The 20,451-nt window shown below is 49.9% G+C and overlaps 6 protein-coding genes across 6 annotated transcripts; 4 read left to right on the forward strand and 2 right to left on the reverse strand.

The window, feature by feature from the left end:
- The first annotated feature begins 63 nt into the window (after positions 1–63).
- Positions 64–1,569, forward strand: DEU56DRAFT_793430 (uncharacterized protein). Its single transcript, XM_041352763.1, has 6 exons — positions 64–355; positions 416–522; positions 589–725; positions 776–938; positions 994–1,106; positions 1,153–1,569. Exons 1-6 carry the CDS (start codon positions 269–271, stop codon positions 1,254–1,256), a joined length of 711 nt encoding a protein of 236 aa, XP_041210400.1. The 5' UTR covers positions 64–268; the 3' UTR covers positions 1,257–1,569.
- A 634-nt stretch (positions 1,570–2,203) lies between these two features.
- DEU56DRAFT_793451 (kinase-like domain-containing protein) lies at positions 2,204–4,022 on the reverse strand. The gene is made up of 9 exons (XM_041352764.1): positions 3,860–4,022; positions 3,534–3,810; positions 3,364–3,459; positions 3,218–3,309; positions 3,036–3,160; positions 2,747–2,904; positions 2,590–2,676; positions 2,443–2,542; positions 2,204–2,392 (listed from the first exon to the last, which is right to left on the reverse strand). The coding sequence occupies exons 1-9, from the start codon at positions 3,943–3,945 to the stop codon at positions 2,322–2,324; spliced, it is 1,092 nt and encodes a 363-aa protein (XP_041210401.1). The 5' UTR covers positions 3,946–4,022; the 3' UTR covers positions 2,204–2,321.
- Positions 4,023–4,142: 120 nt separating this feature from the next.
- DEU56DRAFT_793455 (uncharacterized protein) lies at positions 4,143–6,771 on the forward strand. Its single transcript, XM_041352765.1, has 3 exons — positions 4,143–4,355; positions 4,411–6,548; positions 6,607–6,771. The coding sequence occupies exons 1-2, from the start codon at positions 4,241–4,243 to the stop codon at positions 6,519–6,521; spliced, it is 2,226 nt and encodes a 741-aa protein (XP_041210402.1). The 5' UTR covers positions 4,143–4,240; the 3' UTR covers positions 6,522–6,548; positions 6,607–6,771.
- Positions 6,772–6,900: 129 nt separating this feature from the next.
- On the forward strand, positions 6,901–8,160 carry DEU56DRAFT_733293 (uncharacterized protein; the record flags this gene model as incomplete). The annotated part of the gene is made up of 4 exons (XM_041348326.1): positions 6,901–7,158; positions 7,212–7,452; positions 7,488–7,830; positions 7,890–8,160. 4 exons carry the CDS (start codon positions 6,901–6,903, stop codon positions 8,158–8,160), a joined length of 1,113 nt encoding a protein of 370 aa, XP_041210403.1.
- Positions 8,161–10,855: 2,695 nt separating this feature from the next.
- DEU56DRAFT_793467 (thiamine diphosphate-binding protein) lies at positions 10,856–14,670 on the forward strand. Its single transcript, XM_041352766.1, has 9 exons — positions 10,856–11,284; positions 11,334–11,583; positions 11,638–13,474; positions 13,525–13,540; positions 13,590–13,794; positions 13,844–13,944; positions 14,000–14,050; positions 14,099–14,239; positions 14,290–14,670. The coding sequence occupies exons 1-9, from the start codon at positions 10,931–10,933 to the stop codon at positions 14,338–14,340; spliced, it is 3,006 nt and encodes a 1,001-aa protein (XP_041210404.1). The 5' UTR covers positions 10,856–10,930; the 3' UTR covers positions 14,341–14,670.
- A 1,311-nt stretch (positions 14,671–15,981) lies between these two features.
- Positions 15,982–17,947, reverse strand: DEU56DRAFT_733586 (uncharacterized protein; the record flags this gene model as incomplete). Its single annotated transcript, XM_041348342.1, has 9 exons — positions 15,982–16,142; positions 16,204–16,346; positions 16,412–16,581; positions 16,637–16,749; positions 16,803–16,914; positions 16,973–17,110; positions 17,167–17,315; positions 17,613–17,736; positions 17,804–17,947. 9 exons carry the CDS (start codon positions 17,945–17,947, stop codon positions 15,982–15,984), a joined length of 1,254 nt encoding a protein of 417 aa, XP_041210405.1.
- Positions 17,948–20,451: the final 2,504 nt, after the last annotated feature.

Genomic DNA, 20,451 nt, shown 5'->3' on the forward strand with positions numbered 1-20,451 from the left:
CAGTTGCTTACATAAGCAATTCGACATCGAAGTTCCTCCTCGGCTTGAAGTTTAAGAGTTCGATATTAATCATGGGCAAAAAGAACACTCCAAACACTTCATCCTCCCGTGCGCACAGACAAAAGCGTGGTGGACGCGCACAACGGCACGGTAGCGCACGAGCCTCCAAGCAATCCCAAACACTGTCTAGCTTCCCCGAGGACGCCGCCAAGCCATCAAGCATTATCGAAGATGAAAGCTCAGATCGTTCCTCAGGCGAAGATGATGAATGCGAGTGATTTATCGAGGTAGTCGAACCGCCACTCACGAGCGCACAGTTGTGCGACCGCACATTGATGTACCCGTGGCGATGTGGGTGCGTAAACTCATCATTCGCTCTGTGCCGTTTTCATGATACGTAATTTAAATAATCAAGGACTTTGACCATTGCGATCCACGCCGATGCTCTGGGAAGAAACTCGCCCGCCTCGGCCTCATAACGGAACTGAGGGTGGGATCCAGATTTCGGGGCATAGTCGTATCGTGCGTCTGTCCCGCCCCAAACGTCCATTCACGCTCACTGTAACAACGATCATTTGTTGACCACAGCCCAAAAGCGACCCTCATCGTGAGTCCAGCCGATAGAGAGATCGTTGGACGAGACGGTGTCGCCGTCGTCGAATGTTCTTGGGCCCGTATAGACGACGTCCCATTCTCGAAAATTGCCAGCCCGCACGAACGGATTCGTAAGTCCATTTGTATCTCACATACATCTCTGATGATGGGTCATTGGCAGTCCCCTACCTGCTTGCCACCAACCCCACCAATTACGGCAAGCCTTGGCGGTTGAACTGTGTCGAGGCGCTTGCAGCGACCTTCTACATTACAGGGTTCGATCAGCATGCAGAGACTCTCCTCAGTTCGTTTGGGTGGGGTGATGCTTTCTGGGAAGTCAACAGGTGCAGTCCCTTTTACGATCATACTTTTCTGTACTAATTTAAATGTTGATGGTAGTCCATACCTCAAACGATACCAAACATGCGCATCGGCAGAGCAGGTTGCCTTGATGCAGGAGACCATTATTGCAGAGCTCCAGGAGAGCTACGAGGAATCACGCAGAGAGAAAGGTTTGCTCGTTTCTGTCTGTGTATTTCGATATCTCATGTCTCGAAGATGCAGCTGGGAGCACTGAGGATCTTCTCGTGCGGAATCCTAATCATGCCATGCCCAGTGATGATGATGGGTCAAGGTCTGCGTCAGAGGACGACGTAGAATGATGTCAGTGAAGGTCAAACATTTAATTTAAATTACCCTACTATGATGTCCTTTGGTCTGTTGTCCTCTAGTATCCATCGAGCAATCCCAGGGATGCAACCTACTCTTAAACATTCTCTTCAAGCTTCGAAGCACCTGATACTTCCGTATTGGACGTTGTAGATGGGAAATACAGACCTACTCACGCGGTACAAACAAAACCCCATCTACGTGCATATTTGGACTATAAATCATGACTCCCATTGCACAGGTTCTTTTGATGTATGTAGACTACTTGGAGACTGGAGAAAAAATCATATGGGAGTGGCAATCCTCCCAATCTGTGATAACCTCCGGCTCGCATATGTATATTCTTGAGGATGTTGCAAGAAACTCTTCTATGTGTATGTCCGATCTCTTCGATCAAGGCAAGGATGGAGGTACTCTGATCGCATCTGAGGCGCGTCAGCCCAACCTGGTGGTGTGAGAGTTGATATCGAGATACGGGAGCTGGGTGGTTGAGCAATTGCCATGAATCGGGTGGGGGTGGCAAAAAGTGGTGTTTACGTTGCCTACTGAATCCAACCTGCTCTTTCGCTTCTCGTAGACAAGCTTCGGTTTGGATACATCGGAGTTCAGGTAGGTCACGAAATCTCTCTGGGCTCATGAGGCGACGGCGGCGTTACGGATACATTAGCGTCGCTTGAGGGCATGTGCATAAGGCGAAGGCACTTGCGCACGCAGGGAATGCAGCAATGACGACATTCAAGAATCCATATAAGAATGCCCTCCATTAAGGTTCGTCATATGCCAACAACACAAAGGAATTAACCGCAGTGCCATGGTTGAACGTTGAACGGCATCAGGAGATACTTGCGGAGAACCCCTGGGAGAACCTCATGGAGCGGGGTAATATTTGCTCTCGGTTTTGCCAACTACACGTACTCACTGCACTCCAGATGTCCTGAGTAGCACCTCCTGGCATATCAAGCCCTTGAATTTCTTGCTACATTCATGTGATATCGTGCCACATACATCAGGTCCGTTGAATACGATGCTACACTAGAGGGTATCAATATCGAATACATTTAGGCGTCTGCAGCCAACAAGAGTGATGGCTGGGATGCTTGCGCATTTGTAATTTCCTTGTAAATAAGTACTGTAGCTTTACTCAATGAATGGACACATTGCAGTGGCATTTCGGCGTACCTTTGAGGTCCTCTTTTTGTAGAGCCTCGCCGTTGTCGAAGTCGAAGAAGGAGGGGTCGATGGGGTCGGCTATGGGCTCATCATCAGGGTCATGATAGGGCTGTTACGCGGGGTCAGCGGGGAAAATATTGAAGAGGAAACACAGACTTCGAAGTAAGGGTGTTGCAGAGCTTCGACGACAGTTATTCGCCGTCTTGGGCTGAATGTTAGGCATTTCTCTAGGAAATCTATTGCCTGTGGGAAGGGATATCTCAGTCGTTGCAGACACAGTGTCAGGTGTGCAGAAAATGGGACGATGACTCACAAGAGGGTTGGCGGCTGGGAAGAGCTGGGAAAATGGTTTGCTCTTGCGGAACGGCAGTGCACGGATGTATTCTCTTGATCTTTGTGAGGAGATGGCATAGAAGTCATCGATAGAGGGTGTGCCGAGGACGTCTAATATAATTGATAGCTGGTCGTGATCTAATTCAAGAAGGTTGAGGGGGCGACACGGAAAAAATGTGTTCATGATTTGGATTATACTTACCTTGATGTGGGGATGGGAATCAAGAAACGTGAGTAATTGGGCAAGGGATGAATGGAAGACATCATACAGTCACGTCCAGGAAATAGAGGTTTCCCGCTGAGCATTTCGGCGAGGACACAACCAACGCTCCACATGTCAATGGCACGAGTGTATTCTTTGAAGGTAAGCATGACCTCAGGTGCACGGTACCATCTTAGGATGCCGGGTTGGTCATAACAAATTTTGTAGGAAAACAGATGTTAATCATACCTGGTCGCGACATATTCGGTCATGAATGTGCTACTATCATTAGCAACATTTGGCGGCGGTCGAGCGGAACGAGCAAGACCGAAGTCGCATACCTAGGGGGTGTTTAAAGCTGTGCACATATGTTCAGCAATGTTAACGGCACGTACCTTGAGGTCGCAATTTGCATTCAATAGCAAATTTGAAGGTTTCAAGTCTCGGTGGAGGACGTCTGCGGAGTGGAGTGCTTTCAGGGCACGTAACGCCTGGTAAATACGATGAGGGAAAATTGTTCTGTACCAAGACTTGTACTTGGTGTATATGTATTTCCGCAGCGTACCTGATAAATAAAATACTGACAGTGGTCGTCACTCAGTTGCTGTGTGCGTATAACGCGATGTAGGTCTGTTTCCATGAGCTCCTGAACGAGGTAAACCTCTCTGAATTGATCGAAGCTTGGAGGTTGGAGGATATCGAGGATAGAAATGATATTTTCGTGACGGAAATGACGAAGGAGTTTTATCTCGCGCAAGGTTCGGAGACAGAACATGGAGTGATCGAAAGGTGCTATGCGCTTTATGGCTACTTTGCGTTGAGATGTATTATGTATTGCTGAACTGAGAGGAAAGTGAGCACAGTCGACTTGCAGACAGGATATGACGATACCAGACGATACCGTATGCGCCCTCTCCGATGAGCTCAAGGACCTGGTAAGATTTGTCGGCGCAGAAATCCTCGAGAGAGAGATCCATGTTCTGGAATTTAGTTCACGGAAGATAGAGAGCAGATAGATGGAACAAGTACTTACATGCCGAACAATAACAAGATTGGGGGGGTTGAGATCTTGGTGAAGTGGGAGATATTTGGGGGGTTATTCGGCTAATTTTGCTGATGGCTTATCAATCAATATGATAATAATTTAATTCCTTTAACGAGCAATCTCCGAGCACCTGCCAAGGCACTTTCCAACCCAGGTTTTCTCCTGCTCGACCCGTTCTCCTCCTCCTCTTCCTCCTTCTCCCTTCTTTATTCAAATCTTCTTTAATCATGCCTTCAAACGAAAAATTGGACCCTGAAAAACTTTCAGTGGATGATAATGAGAGATATACAGATTCTGACCGTGACAAGGATAAATCTCACAAGTCAAAGTCTTCTTCAAAGTGTATTACAAGTCTCCTTTTCTCTTTCTCTCCTAGACTTAATATCTTCTCCTCTAGCCAAAGATCTCTCCCATGTACCTTGTAAATTCTTCAAGGTTGGCGCTTGCACAGCAGGCTCTTCTTGTCCCTTCTCCCATAACGTCCAAGAGCCTGGTCAGCAGAAGGACGTCTGCGCATGGTTCGTCAAGGGGAACTGCAAGTTTGGCCACAAGTGTGCCTTAGCCCACGTTCTTCCAGGCCAGAGTATGTCTATGGACAGGAAAAATAAGAAGTCGGCCCAGCTCGCTGCCAACGCTGCGGGAGGTGCTGGTCCAAAGGATAGCTCAAAGGCAGGGAGGAGTGCCAGGAAAGATCCTAATGCGCACAATGGCTCAGGAGTCGCTTCTCCTCCAGGCAATGTTCGTGGAGGGCTTCTTTCCGGCTCCACAGCTCCCACAAGGACTCTCAGCGCTTCCTCTCGTCCCCCAATTTCCATGCCGTTAAAGGCCACAATTTCCCCATCCGCCCCTGCCCCACCCCTCAAAGATACCGATTTCGCCTCATTTTCCCTTCCAGATGACACAGAAAAGTTGCCAGCAACGCCTCTCCAGAGGCGACATACCCCTCCCTTCGAACCCGAGTCACCAGCACCCGCTCAAGATAGCGAGTTTAAGGAAGACAGCAAAAATCACTCCCCACCAACACTCCCTCTCAGCATGCCTAGCACGCGACGTTCGGGTCTATCACATCGCCCTACAGATTCTGCAGATCTTGGCCCCATTGGTTCCCCGCCACGTGGCTCTCTTCCCCGTACTGGACCCGCTAATGGATTTTCACCTGCTACATCGCCTACTGCTGCTCAAGCAATCTCCTCCACGCTACCCGCTCAGTCTCAAACTGTATTCCAGTCCTATGATGCCAAACCCTCCATACTGGATACGAAACATCGCTCCGGTCTCGCCGCATCTCTCGGCACGTGGAAGACGGAACTTGGTCCTGTCCCTTCGCAAGTTGTCAACCGTGGGGACGGTAGTCTCAATATGCGTGGTCTCGACCACGAGGTTGCTGTAGAGGACGAAGATCTCGAGGAGTTCCTGCCAAGCTCCCTTAATGATCTTTTGACCCCCGAGGAACGTTCTCGCAGAATGTCGCGTACAAACTCTGTTCGCCCTGCTCAGGTCCACAACAATGGTCTCGGCCTTGACCCTCCCTTCCTCACTGCGCATTCGCAAGCGGAAGGCTCTCGCCACCATTATTCACGTTCCGTGCCTGCTACCTCGCTCCTCGGCGATGTAAAGTCTATTTGGGCAGAGCGGACCGGCGGGCTTCCTGGCTCTCCTGACACATCACATGCATTCAATCTCGCAGTTGGAACACCTAGTTCATTCAAATCCTCGAGCGGCTTCGGAGGACGCTCCTTTACTAATGAAGACGTGAATCCATCTTCTTCCCTTCTTTCTCCATCCAATGCTTCTGCCGCTTTTCTGCCTTCTTTGCACCAGTATTACCTTAACTCAAAGCCAAGTGGCATCCAGCGTTCTACTTCTGGTCTCGGCCGACCTGCTGGATCCCCCCTACAACCACCCACCCCCCAGAACCCACCCCCGACCTCATTCTCTCCCCCGCGGATCAGCTCTCTCGGTGGCCATCGCACACCGTTTGACGAACACGCATCTGGACGCCCCATTCCATTTGGTGAGGGTGAGGAGCGCCCAGCTGCTATTTCCCCCTCCATCCGGGCTCTGCAGGCACATGCACCGGGGCAGAGTTTGCCGCAGGGGCTTGCGGCAGGTTACTCTCGCATTCATGCACTCCCGATGACAATGTCACCTTCCTCGGCCGCAGCCTTCAGCCCTAGCTCCAACAACAACCCATACAGCCTTAACCAGGACTGGGTCGGGGGCTCCGCGAGCCAGGCGGACCATCTGTTCGCTGCAGATGCGGGAGGCGTGCCTCTCTCGAGCTCGATGGCGGGCCTGGAGTCGATGTTCTCGCGCCTGTCATACTCTGCTGCGGCGACGTCGCGGTCGCCGCTGAACAACACCGGCCTGGCGCATTCACCAACTCAAGGCTCGCCGCTGGGTGTGCAGCGTGGCCCTCCTGGCAACCGGAACTGGCACGCGCAGAGCCCGTTGAGCAAGCCCGTTGTTACGGCGGATGATGATGAGCTGTTCAGTATGGATGGATGAGTACTAAGCTGCGCGTAGAAGTAAAAAGTAAGTGTTGTAAAAGCAAGTGTACGCGATGACGAATTGTTGTTGTTATAATTGCTAGCCGCGCCTCTGCTTTGGTTTCAGGGACGCCATACCTCACTCTCTTGTTGTATTGCATGGTGTATGTATGTGTGGGGGCCGTCAGATGCATCTACGTAAAATATATTTATACCACCTCTCTAATCATCGGTTCAGGTCGTGATGTCAAAGTTATTGATGTTTTTGCTGCCATGTGTGCCAGGTTTAGATTTTATTCCACGGACTGCAGCTGGTGTGTTGCTCGACACAAATAGTTCATGAGCACGTGACCGCGTCTGTGTCAACTTGATGCGTTAGCAGTTCTTCTGCCACAATCATGATTGAACCTACTGCCATAATTGACCTCACCACCTCCAGAGCTGCAAGGAATCCGACGTCGTCAGCAACACATCTGACCACTGCGAGAAATCTTCAGGCTACGCTGGATGATGCAAAAGCGGGACTCCGAATAGTCAATGCCCGTGCTGAACTATCCGCACATACGTGGGATGGTATTGAAGAATGGGTCGGTGAAGATGGTGCTCTGGGACTCAAAGATCCTAAGATCGTTGAGAGTGATGTACAAGCGCAGATCGTGCGTGTGTTACATGTCCAATTTGCGATTCAACCGTCGACCCTTCACACTAGTCTTTCCTAAGAAAGCTCAAGTTTCTTTACCTGGAACAAAATGCAAAGGATAAATATGTGAAGACCATTGTCAGTGACGACGCCCCACTGGTGACACCTGTGCTAAACGAAGAACTCCGACTACGGAATGAGGAGAAGAAGGCTGCGCTGCGTGAGCACAAAGCGAAGCTAGCAGAGAGAAGGGATGATCTCCGAGCACTTTCTGGATTCGTAGAAGAAGGCTCGTTTCCTGGACTACTGCGTTTTTCATTTGCTTCATGCTAAAAGTCGGTGTAGATTACAAGAAAGCACAGGCCCTCACTCTCCAAGCATCCACACTCTCACAAAAGATACTCGATGCGCGTTTATCACTTACCCGCTTGCGACAGGCCCATCCCCATCCTCGACTAACAATAACCACGGCGAACCAGCAACTCGATGGTCAAGTAGAAGAGATGCAAGCACTAGACGCGGAACTCGCATATGCGCACGAGAAGATTGCCACTGTACGAGAGCGGATAAAAGTTGGGACGGGTGAGGTCGAGAAGCTGAGGAGTGTCAGGGCAGAGGTCGAGAAGGCTGTGGAAATCGGCGCGGGTGAAAGAGTGGAAGACGGAAGAGTGGTTGGACTGTATGATTGGTACGTAACTTCTAACATCAGACTACTTCTCGTTTCTAACTTTCTTGGATTTCACGCAGGTTCTCAACCACGACCTCAACCCACCATGCGCTCGTTTCGCTTCTCTCTGCGTATAGTGAGTCCGGCAACGAGCTACGCCTCGCCTACCGCGTGCATGAGCGTGAGGTATGTATGACGCTGTTGTTCATACCTAATACGCGTCGCTTGGCCGAGGCACGGGTGGAGGGTGTCGAGGAAAGCGCAATTGGAGATGTCGTGGATGCGCACGTCATGGCAAACGATGTATCCGGGCTTGTGTGGGCTGTGCTCGCGAGAGCAAGGGCTACATAATGGACATTCTTTGTCGATTCATGGAGGACAATGTGGCGCCCACAGGACCGTCACTTCTTTACTCTTGCACGCTGTTCGTTACTTGGGAGTCAATATCCACGGCCGCTGCACTTATGGCTTCGAGGACACTTCGTTGAGTCGATTCAAAAAAAGATCGGCGTATTTCGCGTCTTGTAAAAGAGACGTTGCTGAGCGCTGAACGACCTGCAAAACGTCCGTCATGATCCAACGCCGTGCGACGGCTGAGCGCTGAAGATGAAGTAAGTGGGGGTGTGAGAGGCGGAAAACGAGATGGGACTTCATAGCACACAGAGAGACATAGAGGAGACCACATGAGTCGATGGATTACCCGAGGTGAGGGTACTTCAATATGCAGTTAACCATCAACCATTTTCGTTCCCCCGTTTACCTCTCTTTCACGAAGCTGGGATGCTGTGGTGGCAGTGTACCCCAGGTACATGTGACTTGTCTTCAGGGTTACATTTAAGTATGACTCGGAACTGCTCGTGAGTGGAGACGACGAGGGAACGGTTCACCTTTGGTCCATCCAAAAACACTTTCGCCAGCAATCAAACTGAGTTCCTCGTCTTACTCCTACTTTTCGTATGGGACGAAACCTCTATCCAGCAGCCCTTTTCGACGCGGCCAAGGTTTGTATCACATACCTCATTGTTCTAACAAGTATGATGATATTGCTAATTCGGAAGTCATTGAGCTCAACCCATCTTCTTCTCTTGACTACGAACTGAAGCATGCAGCACTTCACGGCTATGCAGACGCAATTGACGTCTTCAAAATCTGACGCTCCCGACGGACAGATGCAAGGTAAGCCCAAAATAAATTGTCAACATGAAGATGATTGATTCGTTCTCCAGAGCTACGTCAGAAATATAGCAGCCAATCTGAAGTAGAACCCACTGCTCAATGAGTCACTTATGCGAAACTGGAAAATGCTCCACTCTGTCTATTCAACACCTCCACTGGGCGTTTATGCAATCGGAAACCACAGGTTAACGCCTTCATGTAAGGCAGTATATACTCCTCCAAACGTAGCTCATCAGTTCGGTTGGGTCATGCTATCACATAGGTGAGAAATCAAGGAGCCGCTGCTGCACGACGTTAAGGGTGAGGATGTGTACATATCGCGTCCAGTTGGAACCATGGCGAAGATACAGAAATTCTGGAAAGTCGCTCGTGATGCGGGGCGTCGCTGGGCGTGGAGCGATACGTGCTGCATTGACCAGTGCAACGATGTTGAGCTCCAAGAATCAGTAAATTCCATGTTCGCCTGGCATCGCCACAGCACTCACTGTCATCTACCCATAGGATGTTCCGCCTTCTTCAGAATCTGGCGCACTCGCAAACAGCGTTTGGATCACTCGAGAATGGACTGTTCAAGAGTCACTGGTTCCTACTATCGTTCTCTTCTACCAAGCAGGTTGGGACGCTATATTTCGACGATCGCTCACCCAACCACAAGCAATTTGTCAGTATCATGCAGGAGCTGGAGTATTCAAACGGCATAAATGCACCGGCGCTCGTCGCGTTCTGCCCGGGGATGACAGGCTCACGGAAAAAACTTCAATAGGCGTCGACCCGTGTCACTATGTTAGAGAAAGTCATCGCGTACTCATTGTTTGGTATCTTTGGCATCTACCTTCTTGCAAAATATGGACAGAAGAAACGAAACGCGCTCCGACGACTCTTGCGGGAGATCGTAGCTCATTCGGGCGATATTTCTGCCCTGGACTGGGTCCGTAAATCATCCAACTTCTATAGTTGTCTACCAGCCGACATTGCCTCATAAAATGCTTCGACATGCATACTGCCATCTCTATCTGAAGACGAGATGCAGCAATTGGTCTCGACGCTGCGAAATCCTGTGGCTATGGGGTCAGCATGTAAACCCTTTTTAACGATCTCAACGTTCCTCGTTTCGCGAACGTCAGACTGCAGTTGCCTTGCCTTATATTTCGTCTCACAGCAGTCAGACGGAAGCCTGGTCAAAATGTAAACAAATGCTTTACCTATGATATCAAGGCAGACGGGCTCCAAGACCTGGCAATGAGAATGGAAGACAAGCTGATTTTATTCTTGTCTGCATGGCCTACTCAGCAGATATTCTTGCTCATCTGTCCATGGAATTGTTATGATCTTGAGCTCCCCGATTTTGCGGACGAGACGCGGTGCGTGGGGGATTGGCCCAATGAGCTTGGGTTTTCTGGAGACAAACGAGCCGGCTGATGCACAGTCTCATACACGAGAGTTAAGCTCGCCCATTTGAAAAGACGGCGTTTGTCCATCCACCCGCCGTATTGTATATTCCTTCTTACTGTTGTGGTGGGGAATAAAAGTCCTTCATGAGTCGTTGAGATGTGTCCTTGCTAGCTACTTACTGCCCAATAATGGCGGCGCCATCCCTCAGCTTCCGCTTTAGAGCACGACTTCACTCGCCCGTGTGTGGTTACCAAGCTAACTCGCCCTTTACGATTTCCACACAAACATGTAAGTGCATTCCACAATCTACTTGTAAGGATCGTTTGCTTCGCACGACACACGATTCTATGCCACCGTCACTGGAAGCCGGACGGAGTCGGGAGCCGGGGTTTGCAGCGCCCTGATACCGGCGGGCGAGAATCGGCAAATTCCGGGTTGTGGGAGGTGCAGCTTGAAAGCGTAAAAACCCATACTAGTAGCAGTACCACTTACGTCTTTCCCCGCCTCCATTGCTGCTGCTCTCGCCATCGTCGTCGTAGTGTAGCCTTTTAAAATGATTACGCGCACTGCAATACGGCGTTTTCCAAGTGTCTTCAGTGCTACTAGTGCTGCTCGCTTTACTCCGACAGTTCTGCACCGGACCTTAGCTACTCCCGCAACACCACCTTCTCCGAATGACCCCTTCGCAAACGGCACCAATGCATACTACGCAGAGGAGATGTACAGGAATTGGAAGCAGGATCCAAAGTCTGTTCATGCCTCTTGGAATGCCTACTTCTCAGGCATGGAGCATGGCCTTCCTAGCGCCAAAGCTTTCCAGCCACCTCCAGGCCTAATTACACCACCTGCAGACGGTGCCCCTGCACTTTATGCCGGTGGAGGTTCTGAGCTTGATGACCATCTCAAGGTGTGACTCATGCTCTCTGTTATGTTGCCGTATAGCTGATCCCATATAGGTACAATTACTTGTACGGGCTTATCAAGTCCGTGGTCATCATGTCGCCGAGCTGGATCCCCTCGGCATTCTAGATGCTGACCTGGCAGATGTTCACCCTCCCGAACTCGAACTAAGCCGCTACGGGTTCACCGAGCGCGACTTGGACAAGCAAATTGCTCTTGGGCCAGGTATCCTCCCCCATTTCGCGACAGAGGACCGGAAATCAATGAGTTTGAGGGAGATCATCGCACTTCTCAAACGGATATACTGTGAGTTATGTTTTTATTTATTTAACCTAACTGAAATCCTGATTTTGTCTGTAGGTGGTGCTGTGGGCATTCAGTATGTTCACATTCCGGACAAGGAGCAGTGCGACTGGATCAGGGAGCGTGTCGAGATTCCAAAGCCCTGGAACTATACAGTGGAGGAGAAGCGCATGATTCTTGACCGTCTCATATGGTCAGAGTCCTTCGAGAAATTTATCGCTAGCAAGTACCCGAATGAGAAGCGTTTCGGTCTCGAAGGCTGTGAGGCGTTGATTCCTGGCATGAAGGCGCTCATCGACCGATCCGTGGATCATGGTGTCAAGCATGTCACGATGGGCATGCCTCACCGTGGTCGCCTTAACGTTCTTGCCAACGTCATTCGCAAACCCATCGAAGCCATTTTGAACGAATTTTTGGGTACGGATGTTGACAACCCAGCGGGCGACGTCAAATATCATCTTGGTGCCAATTATGTTCGCCCAACGCCGTCTGGCAAGAAGGTCTCCTTGTCGCTTGTTGCCAACCCATCACATCTAGAAGCCGAAGATCCTGTTGTCCTGGGCAAGACCTATGCCATACAGAACGTTGAGGGCGATGAGTCCACTCACAACACTGCCATGGGTGTGCTGCTTCACGGTGATGCCGCATTCGCTGGTCAGGGAATAGTCTACGAAACCATGGGCTTCCACAACTTACCCAACTATGGTACTGGTGGCACCATTCATCTCATCGTGAACAACCAGATCGGTTTCACTACTGACCCTCGCTTCGCTCGTTCCACTCCTTACTGTTCCGATATCGCCAAGTCCATAGACGCCCCAATTTTCCACGTTAATGGTGACAACGTTGAAGCTGTCAACTTCGTATGCCAACTCGCGGCTGATTATCGCGCAAAGTACAAACGTGATGTTGTAATCGACATCGTTTGCTACCGTCGTTACGGCCATAATGAAACGGATCAGCCCCATTTCACTCAACCGCGGATGTATCAGGCGATTGAAAAGCAGCCAACACCACTTACCCAGTACACGAAGTTCCTGGTCGGCCGCGGGACCTTTACTGAGAAGGATATCGAGGAGCATAAGAAGTGGGTTTGGGGGATGCTGGAGAAGGCTGCTGGTGCGGCGAAGGATTATGTTCCGACCAGCAAGGAATGGCTATCCGCATCTTGGCAGGGTTTCCCTTCCCCTCGGCAATTGGCAGAAGAGACACTGCCAACCCGTGCTACAGGTTCTGATGAAGATATTCTCAAGCGCATTGGAAAGGCCATTTCATCATATCCTCCTGGTTTTACCCCGCATCGCAACCTTGCTCGTATCCTCAGCGGCCGTGGCAAGACAGTTGAAGAAGGTCACAACATTGACTGGTCAACCGCCGAGGCTCTTGCATTTGGCTCTCTTGCTCTCGAAAAGATACACGTGCGCGTCTCCGGTCAGGATGTGGAAAGAGGTACATTCTCTCAGCGGCACGCTGTCATTCATGATCAGAAGAATGAACAGCAGTATATCCCTCTGAACGACCTCGGTTCAAATCAAGCTCGGTTTGTCGTATGCAACTCGTCATTATCCGAATACGGAACTCTCGGATTTGAATTGGGCTACTCACTAGTTTCACCGAGCTCCCTCACTATGTGGGAGGCACAGTTTGGCGACTTCGCCAATAATGCCCAGTGCATCATCGATCAATTCATCGCCTCTGGTGAACGGAAATGGTTGCAGCGCTCTGGCCTTGTCATGAGCTTGCCGCACGGGTATGATGGTCAAGGTCCTGAGCATTCAAGCGGAAGGATTGAGCGCTTCCTCCAACTCTGCGACGATCATCCCAACGTCTTTCCTACACCAGAGAAAGTTGAGAGGCAGCACCAAGATTGCAATATGCAAGTTGTGTATCCAACGTACGTGTATCTTTCCAACCCCCATGACGCCACTGATCAGGTTGTCTCAGTACGCCCGCTAATTATGTGAGTTCTTCCCTTTGGTTTCGTGAGTATCCCGCTGAGTTTCTTGCAGTTCCATGTGCTCCGTCGTCAAATTCACCGCGACTTCCGCAAGCCACTCATTATTTTCTTTTCGAAATCACTTCTGCGCCATCCCAATGCTCGTTCGGATCTTTCGGAGATGGTTGGCGACACTCACTTCGAACGCTACATTCCCGATTCCCATCCTGAACACCTAGTGCCTGCTGAGGAAGTGAGGCGTCACATCCTCTGCACCGGTATGTCGCACCGTTATTTTGTTTTTGAGTGACCTCACCATGGGATTAGGTCAAGTATACCAGACACTCATTCAGGAGCGTGACGCCAAGGGCATCAAAGATGTGGTCATTAGCCGCATCGAGCAGATCTCACCTTTCCCCTACGACCTCGTGAGTAAGCTTAGCTAGGTCATCTACAGTGTTTTACTAACATTTACATTTACAGATCACTCCTCATCTTGACAAGTATCCCAACGCAGATATACTTTGGTGCCAGGTAAACTTTTTTTGTCGATTCTTGATATTCCAGCTAACCCGTACGTAGGAGGAGCCATTGAATAATGGGGCGTGGACTTATGTTGGACCCCGTATTCTAACTGCCGCCAACGAGACACAGTACCACAAAGGCAAATATCCGTACTACGCTGGAAGGCAGCCAACGAGCTCCGTCGCTACAGGTAGCAAAGTGAGTGGTTGGGCCTTTTATCTTCTACCTACTCTAATCCATGCGAACAGGCCCAGCACAAGAAAGAAATCGAGGAGTTCTTAGCCGCTGCCTTTGCTTAGTACGTACGATGCTCAGTGGCCATAATACATATCGTAGCGGCGCGCAAGCGCCGGTCCCCTCTTTTGATATGCTGGCGTACAAGTGCTTTGGGCATAGCAATCATTAATCTCGAGAATATTTTCAAGACTAAGATCTAGAGAGCTTTACTGTTTAACATTTAGCATTGAGCATTCTGTGAGGTTAGACAATATTTCACATATACTCACATTCCCTATAATCACACGCCGTGATCGATTGATCCTGTACATCCCCTTTGCAAAGTCAAAATTTATTCGTACGTTCGTGCGGCAGTACTTACATAATTTCATAAACCACTCGATGCTGAACTTTTGATATGCTCGAAATCATTTTGCCAAGTGCCGTTCTCGTTGATTTTCTTGGCCGACAGACCTGAATTCTGCCCCCTACACTAGTGAAATTCGGAACATCGATTAAGCAAACTTGATTTCCAAAACTTTACGCGCAATGAGACCACGTCCTGTCCCCCTGTTGCCCCGTTACGACATTGGGCGTACCAGACTTCCAGTTGAAGTGTATCTTCCTCGCCGCAATCTGCAATCATTACTTCTCATACAGGACGTGAACGACTTGGGTACAATAACCGCGACAACGAAAAACAAGGGAAAGGTGAAGTCAAACGCGAAAGCGATACGAAGGCTAAGTGGCAATTGTATATATCACTGGGACGACATCCAGCACGTCCACAAATAAGAATTCAAAATCAAACTGCAGGGGTATCATCCATCTCGTGCGTGTGATGAACCACCAGTGAGCGGCACAGCCATTCACCAGTCGGACGAGTGCCTGTTCTTTTTCTGCATCCGCGAATGCTCCCTTGCCGGAAGTCCCCTGAGCCAATAACGTCCTCCTCCCTGACCCGAATAGTGATGACTGGTCGGTTGAGAGGTCGGTTGAGAGGTCTAGAAAGAACGATATTGAGCTAACAGATCAGGTTCAACACAGTTGGTTTGATTCTTACCGAGGATGAGCAGACAGTCGCTGTGACGGTGACGGTGACGGTGGACGTACAGACGCCGCTCGAGGTAATCCCAGTAGCCACCGTGGTGGGACTTGTGACCGCTACGCTTGTAGTCGTGGGGTGCGAAGTAGTGGTTGCAAAAGTCGTAGTAGCAGTTCTAGCAGACGTGCTAACTAAAAGGGAGCTAGAATGGGTTGCGCTGGTGGCAAGGGTGGTCGCAATCGCAGTTACAGAAGGCACACTAGCTGACTGAACGCTCGAGTGGGTTGCGCTGGTGGCTTTGCTAGTAGTCAGGGCCGTAGAAGAGCTGACTGACTGGGTGCTCAAGTGGGTTGCGCTGGTGGACTTGCTAGTAGTCACGGCCGTAGAAGCGCTCACTGACTGGGTGCTCAAGTGGGTTGCACTGGTGGCCTTGCTAGTAGTCACGGCCGTAGAAGCGCTCACTGACTGGGTGCTCGAATGGGTTGTGCTGGTGGCCTTGCTAGTAGTCACGGCCGTGGAGGCGCTGACCGACTGGGTGCTCGAGTGGGTTGCGCTGGTGGTGTTGCTAGCAGTCATGGTCGAGAGGGTCGCAGTCGTAGCTCCAGACGTGCTCACTAAACGAACACCCGATTGGGTAGCGCTGGTGGTGGCGGTGCTGGTAGTCGTCTGACGAGCGGCATTATTTACCCACCAGTTTAATTCCAGAGGATCCACTTACCACTCCTCCCAAAATCTGCTGCAGCGCTTGTGTATTGATTGTTGCAGCCGTCACAACGCCATTTCCATCAGTCGTAAGGGTTACCGGGTTAACAACATTTAAAAGCTGCGTGCACGCAAGACCTACAGCCCCGCAAAAGGAGATTAATAACGTATGACAGTGAATGCCGCTTATAATATTCACCAGGTACTGGACCAAAGGACATGGAGAACCTCATGGCTAGGAAAGTGAATAGATTTGTCGCCTGGTCAGCAGCGGGCGACGTCTTGCCAGTGAACAATTGTTGATTCAAGGAGATGAAAAGACCTGACTGCGCAAATTGTTGGCTGTCGAAGACGCAGACCACAGATCAATTAGAAAACAGATGCGGAGCGAGCCCCATATAACATACCAATATGTTGTGCCTGATGCATTCGCGTTATCGGCTTGGGCTTGATTGACACCTGCTCGATATAGATTTACTTTCTGGAGAGACTGCTGTCCATCGATAAGGACCATAGGGTCATTCAGAGGCACCATTGCTGGACCACCAACAGGTGGGAAATAGGAAGCTTGAAGTTCCTGGAAACACCCGTGTCACTGGATTGGCATTAAGCATGGCAAGTAAAACACTAACATTAGTGGCAAGGGCGGGACTCTGTCCACTCGGGCAAGTTGTGCAAGGGTTCGAATAAGCAGTACACCCGAGAGAAGGCTGTATGAATTCACTGATGAGAGCATTGTCGGATGCTAGACAATGGCAATCGCTGAGTTGGGTCGTGGCACAGTGGGGCTGAACTCACCATTCGACAGTACCTCCGCATTGGGGTTCGCCTTGGAGTTAGCTGGAGTATTTTGAGCAAGAGTGTCGGTGCCGATCATGAGGTACGTGGTGACGACATTGTCTGATTGATCCTATGTCACAACTCTATGATCAGATGCATACAAGTTAACGGCTGGAGTCAATGCTGACCTGATCGACAATGCGGAAGTCGCGAATGGTAGGACAGGCTTGTCCAGACCCTGTACCTGGGGCGAGGACTTTCGTCATACCGTTCTGAACTGCTGTATTGGCGGCACTGAACCATGCTGGCGCATTGCAGTACGCAAACTGTAGAAATGGTGAGTTGACAGGTAATTGTCGGACGCAGTAATCCAAAGGCGTACCTGCCCAAACACTGAAGTGCCCAAGCCATTGACACAGGTTGCAGTGTCCCCCGTGAGCGTGACAGTTTGGGCGTTAGACCCAAACCACAAAGCAACAACTGCGTTGGCGGGGAAAGTTGGAACAATCGGGGGAATGAAAAAGCCAGCCCCTGTAGTCGCGGCCGCTCTAGCAACTTGGGTCAATGTAGCCCCTGCAGATGTTGTATGAGTCGAGGCGATGGTGCTAGCACCGTTATTCGTTTTCACTGAACTCGAACTGGAAGGTGTTGTACTTGATGACGTAGTCGATGATGAGGTGCCCGTAATGCTGATCTTCACCGAACTTGAGCTGGAAGTCGTGCTCGCGCTGCTGCTGCTGCTACTGCTGCTCTTACTTGTGCTGGCGCTGGTGCTGGCGCTGGTGCTGGTCTTACTTGTGCTGGCGCTGGCGCTGGTACTGGTGTTACTGGTGGTCCCGACGGCTGTCATCCCAGCATTGATGACCAGGGGATTATATATCTGAATTTGGCCGGTCGCAGGATCGATGATCGCGGCTTCAACAAACACACCCTGGTTGGCAAAATCCAGTTGCTAAGGCCAGAGAGAAATAAATGGGCGTGACTTGGGCGCTTGAAGACAGAAAATAAAGACGACTTACGTTGCACCCGGTTAATTCATATGGAGTGGCGAGACCCTGTGCAGTAAGGGGATTTTGAGGTATATTGAGGGTGCATTGCGCAATCGTGATCGAGGCGCAGGAGAGGAAGGTCAAAGAAAGGCTGATATACGTAGGAGGCCGCATCCTGGGGGTCAAAAGAATGTACAGAAAAAAGGAGTGTTCCTGCCACTGAAAAACGAGGTCCCAGACCTAACTAGAACGAATAATTAGATTGTGTGTGCAGAGTTGACGCAAGTGATTACCTTTGGTGAACCTGCACAAGCAGATGGCAATGAGGAGTACAAAAACAGAAGGAAGAAGTGAGGAACAAGGTGAGGACAACACCGCCAGAACAACCAAGCTTTTATCTGATATCGTTACACAACGGACGCATTCTGATCGTTTTTGTGGTTACTTCCCCTTGAACTTGGTTCCTGGTTGTGGCTCGCACGAAGATGAAGTGTTGCCATGGGTGTGCTGCAATGTCGAATACTGAATCAGAACGTTTGAAGCCTTCACTATAATGAACCCCTGGTTACCGCGTGCGGGGTGGCTCATTTTCTATCAAAGGCAACTACTATCAATGAGGGGGTTTTGAGGTTATCAGTGAATATTGAAAAAACTCCTCAGTGGTAGGAGCTTAATTACCGTTATCGTATTGATTGTACTGGGTCGTACAGACAACTTCAATTGAGGCATTTCAGCCAATAATTGAACTCAGGATTGAGATATTTTGAGACTTGTCGATGGTATCATAGGACCCACGTCTGATCGGAGCAAAGAAAGTATAATAAGAGTGTTCGTATGGCGTTGCATGTCCACGTGATGATAAATATACACAACGTCACGTGCTCGCATAAAACCTGCAGAAAAGATTGAAACAAAAGTGTGACAGTGAGGCTGAGTGATAGTTGCAATACACAGGAAGGACGCGATGAAAAATTACTTGGAAGTACAACGAACAAACGGCATATGTGATGACCACCACTGCCTGTAGCAAAGAAATCGCCGTCTTGGAGATAATTCTACAGAGTTAATTACAGCGCGCGCTTGGTGAATACACCGTAGCGTGGTTAGCATGGCCTTGAATTGAAGCATGCGGTGCGATGTCGCGTTTCATAATCCATAAACTGAACGCCGCGATCAGCGAGAAGGTCATTACTCACTGAGTTGCTGCAAAATTTCTGCCATTTGGGTCTGACCCTGCGAGCAGGCCACCCCGTGCGCATATCGAACACCTTTAATTTGTCTATGCTGCCGCTCACGGCCCGTTACGGATACCCCTCCGTCGGGATTAAGCGGCATGGAGACGAGCCATGCATCGCGGCTGTCGGGGATACACTTTGGACAGACGGTCACTGAGATCACACCCGCGTTGTTATTGACAATGAGGAGCCGCCCATTTAAACAGAAAACGAGGAGTAGGTTGCATGGCAATATCTGTGGCAGAAATCAACGAACAATCCCGATAACTAAGAACCTCGACATACTATACCCTAATTCGTGTATACTTGGAGGCCAACATCACTCGCTGAATCATCTTGAGGGACAATACAGGTTCAAGGGCAATCAAATGAACTACACATATCAAGCTCCACACCATGCCAACCAGCAGTTTTGTGCACCCGTCGTTTGTCGCGTCGCAAATTTGAATCATATGATTACAACCCTTCCGAGGCACCAGTGTCCGCGCGCAGAGAATCGCATGCAAGCAACAGATGACAGCGATGAGATTCCAACAGAGACGGTTCACATGTCAAGCATGCACATTTGATGAAAACACGCACCGCTCTCCTCTCATTGGCGAGCACATGTACCTCGGAACCAACTAAAATGCGCTTACTTCGCTTTGCCTGTCAACCTAGCATCACGTTTCCGCTACAGGTTCAACTGTAATATTGTTGCAAGGTCAAGCTCAGACTGGCTATGTGCCAACCTTGAACCCACGGTAATTGTCATGCAAATCCGTATGAGTGAGGGCCGATGATTGAGCGTAGTAGAGACAAAGGAAACGACTAATCCGAGGCTTCTTCGTCAGCTGTAGGCGCAACACTCTGTTCGAGTGAAGGGTGTCAATGTGGCATGATTTGACTCATCGAGTGCTGCTGTCGATTTCACGATGTAGTGATGGTCGTGAATCAGTTGTTTGTTATCGTGTTTGCATATCGTTGCGAAGCACTGTGCAGTGTTCGCAAGGTAAAGTCGAATGCTTGCTCAGCTGATGGCTTGGAATAAAGTATCAATCTTAGTGTGAATAGCCAGAGTTTACTTATCGACTGACAACGGTGGGCAGGGCGGAGTGCAACCCTGTGCTACCAGTAACCACATAAAAATTTCCTTTACTCCCAGGTCGCGGGCCAACCCTGGTGTACCATGGCGGCAAGTTCGCCACGAAAGCCACAACTGAATGCGCATGATAGAAACAGGGAATGGGCATGCACTCATCTGGAGTAGATAATGACACTGGATGGCGCAATTTAGTCTTTGCAAAATAGTTCTGGGGACATCACTTGCAGTGACGGTTGACCACATCATACATGCGCGCAACTTGGTAAGTTTGTGGCACTCCATTGTGGTACATCACGTGACAGTCACGTGCACACGCGTTATGGTTGACATCCTTTCGTTGAACTTGACAACCTCTTCGC

The sequence above is a fragment of the Suillus clintonianus genome, assembly GCF_016758775.1.
Source record: "Suillus clintonianus strain FC179 chromosome Unknown DEU56scaffold_22, whole genome shotgun sequence".
Lineage (NCBI taxonomy): Eukaryota > Fungi > Basidiomycota > Agaricomycetes > Boletales > Suillaceae > Suillus > Suillus clintonianus.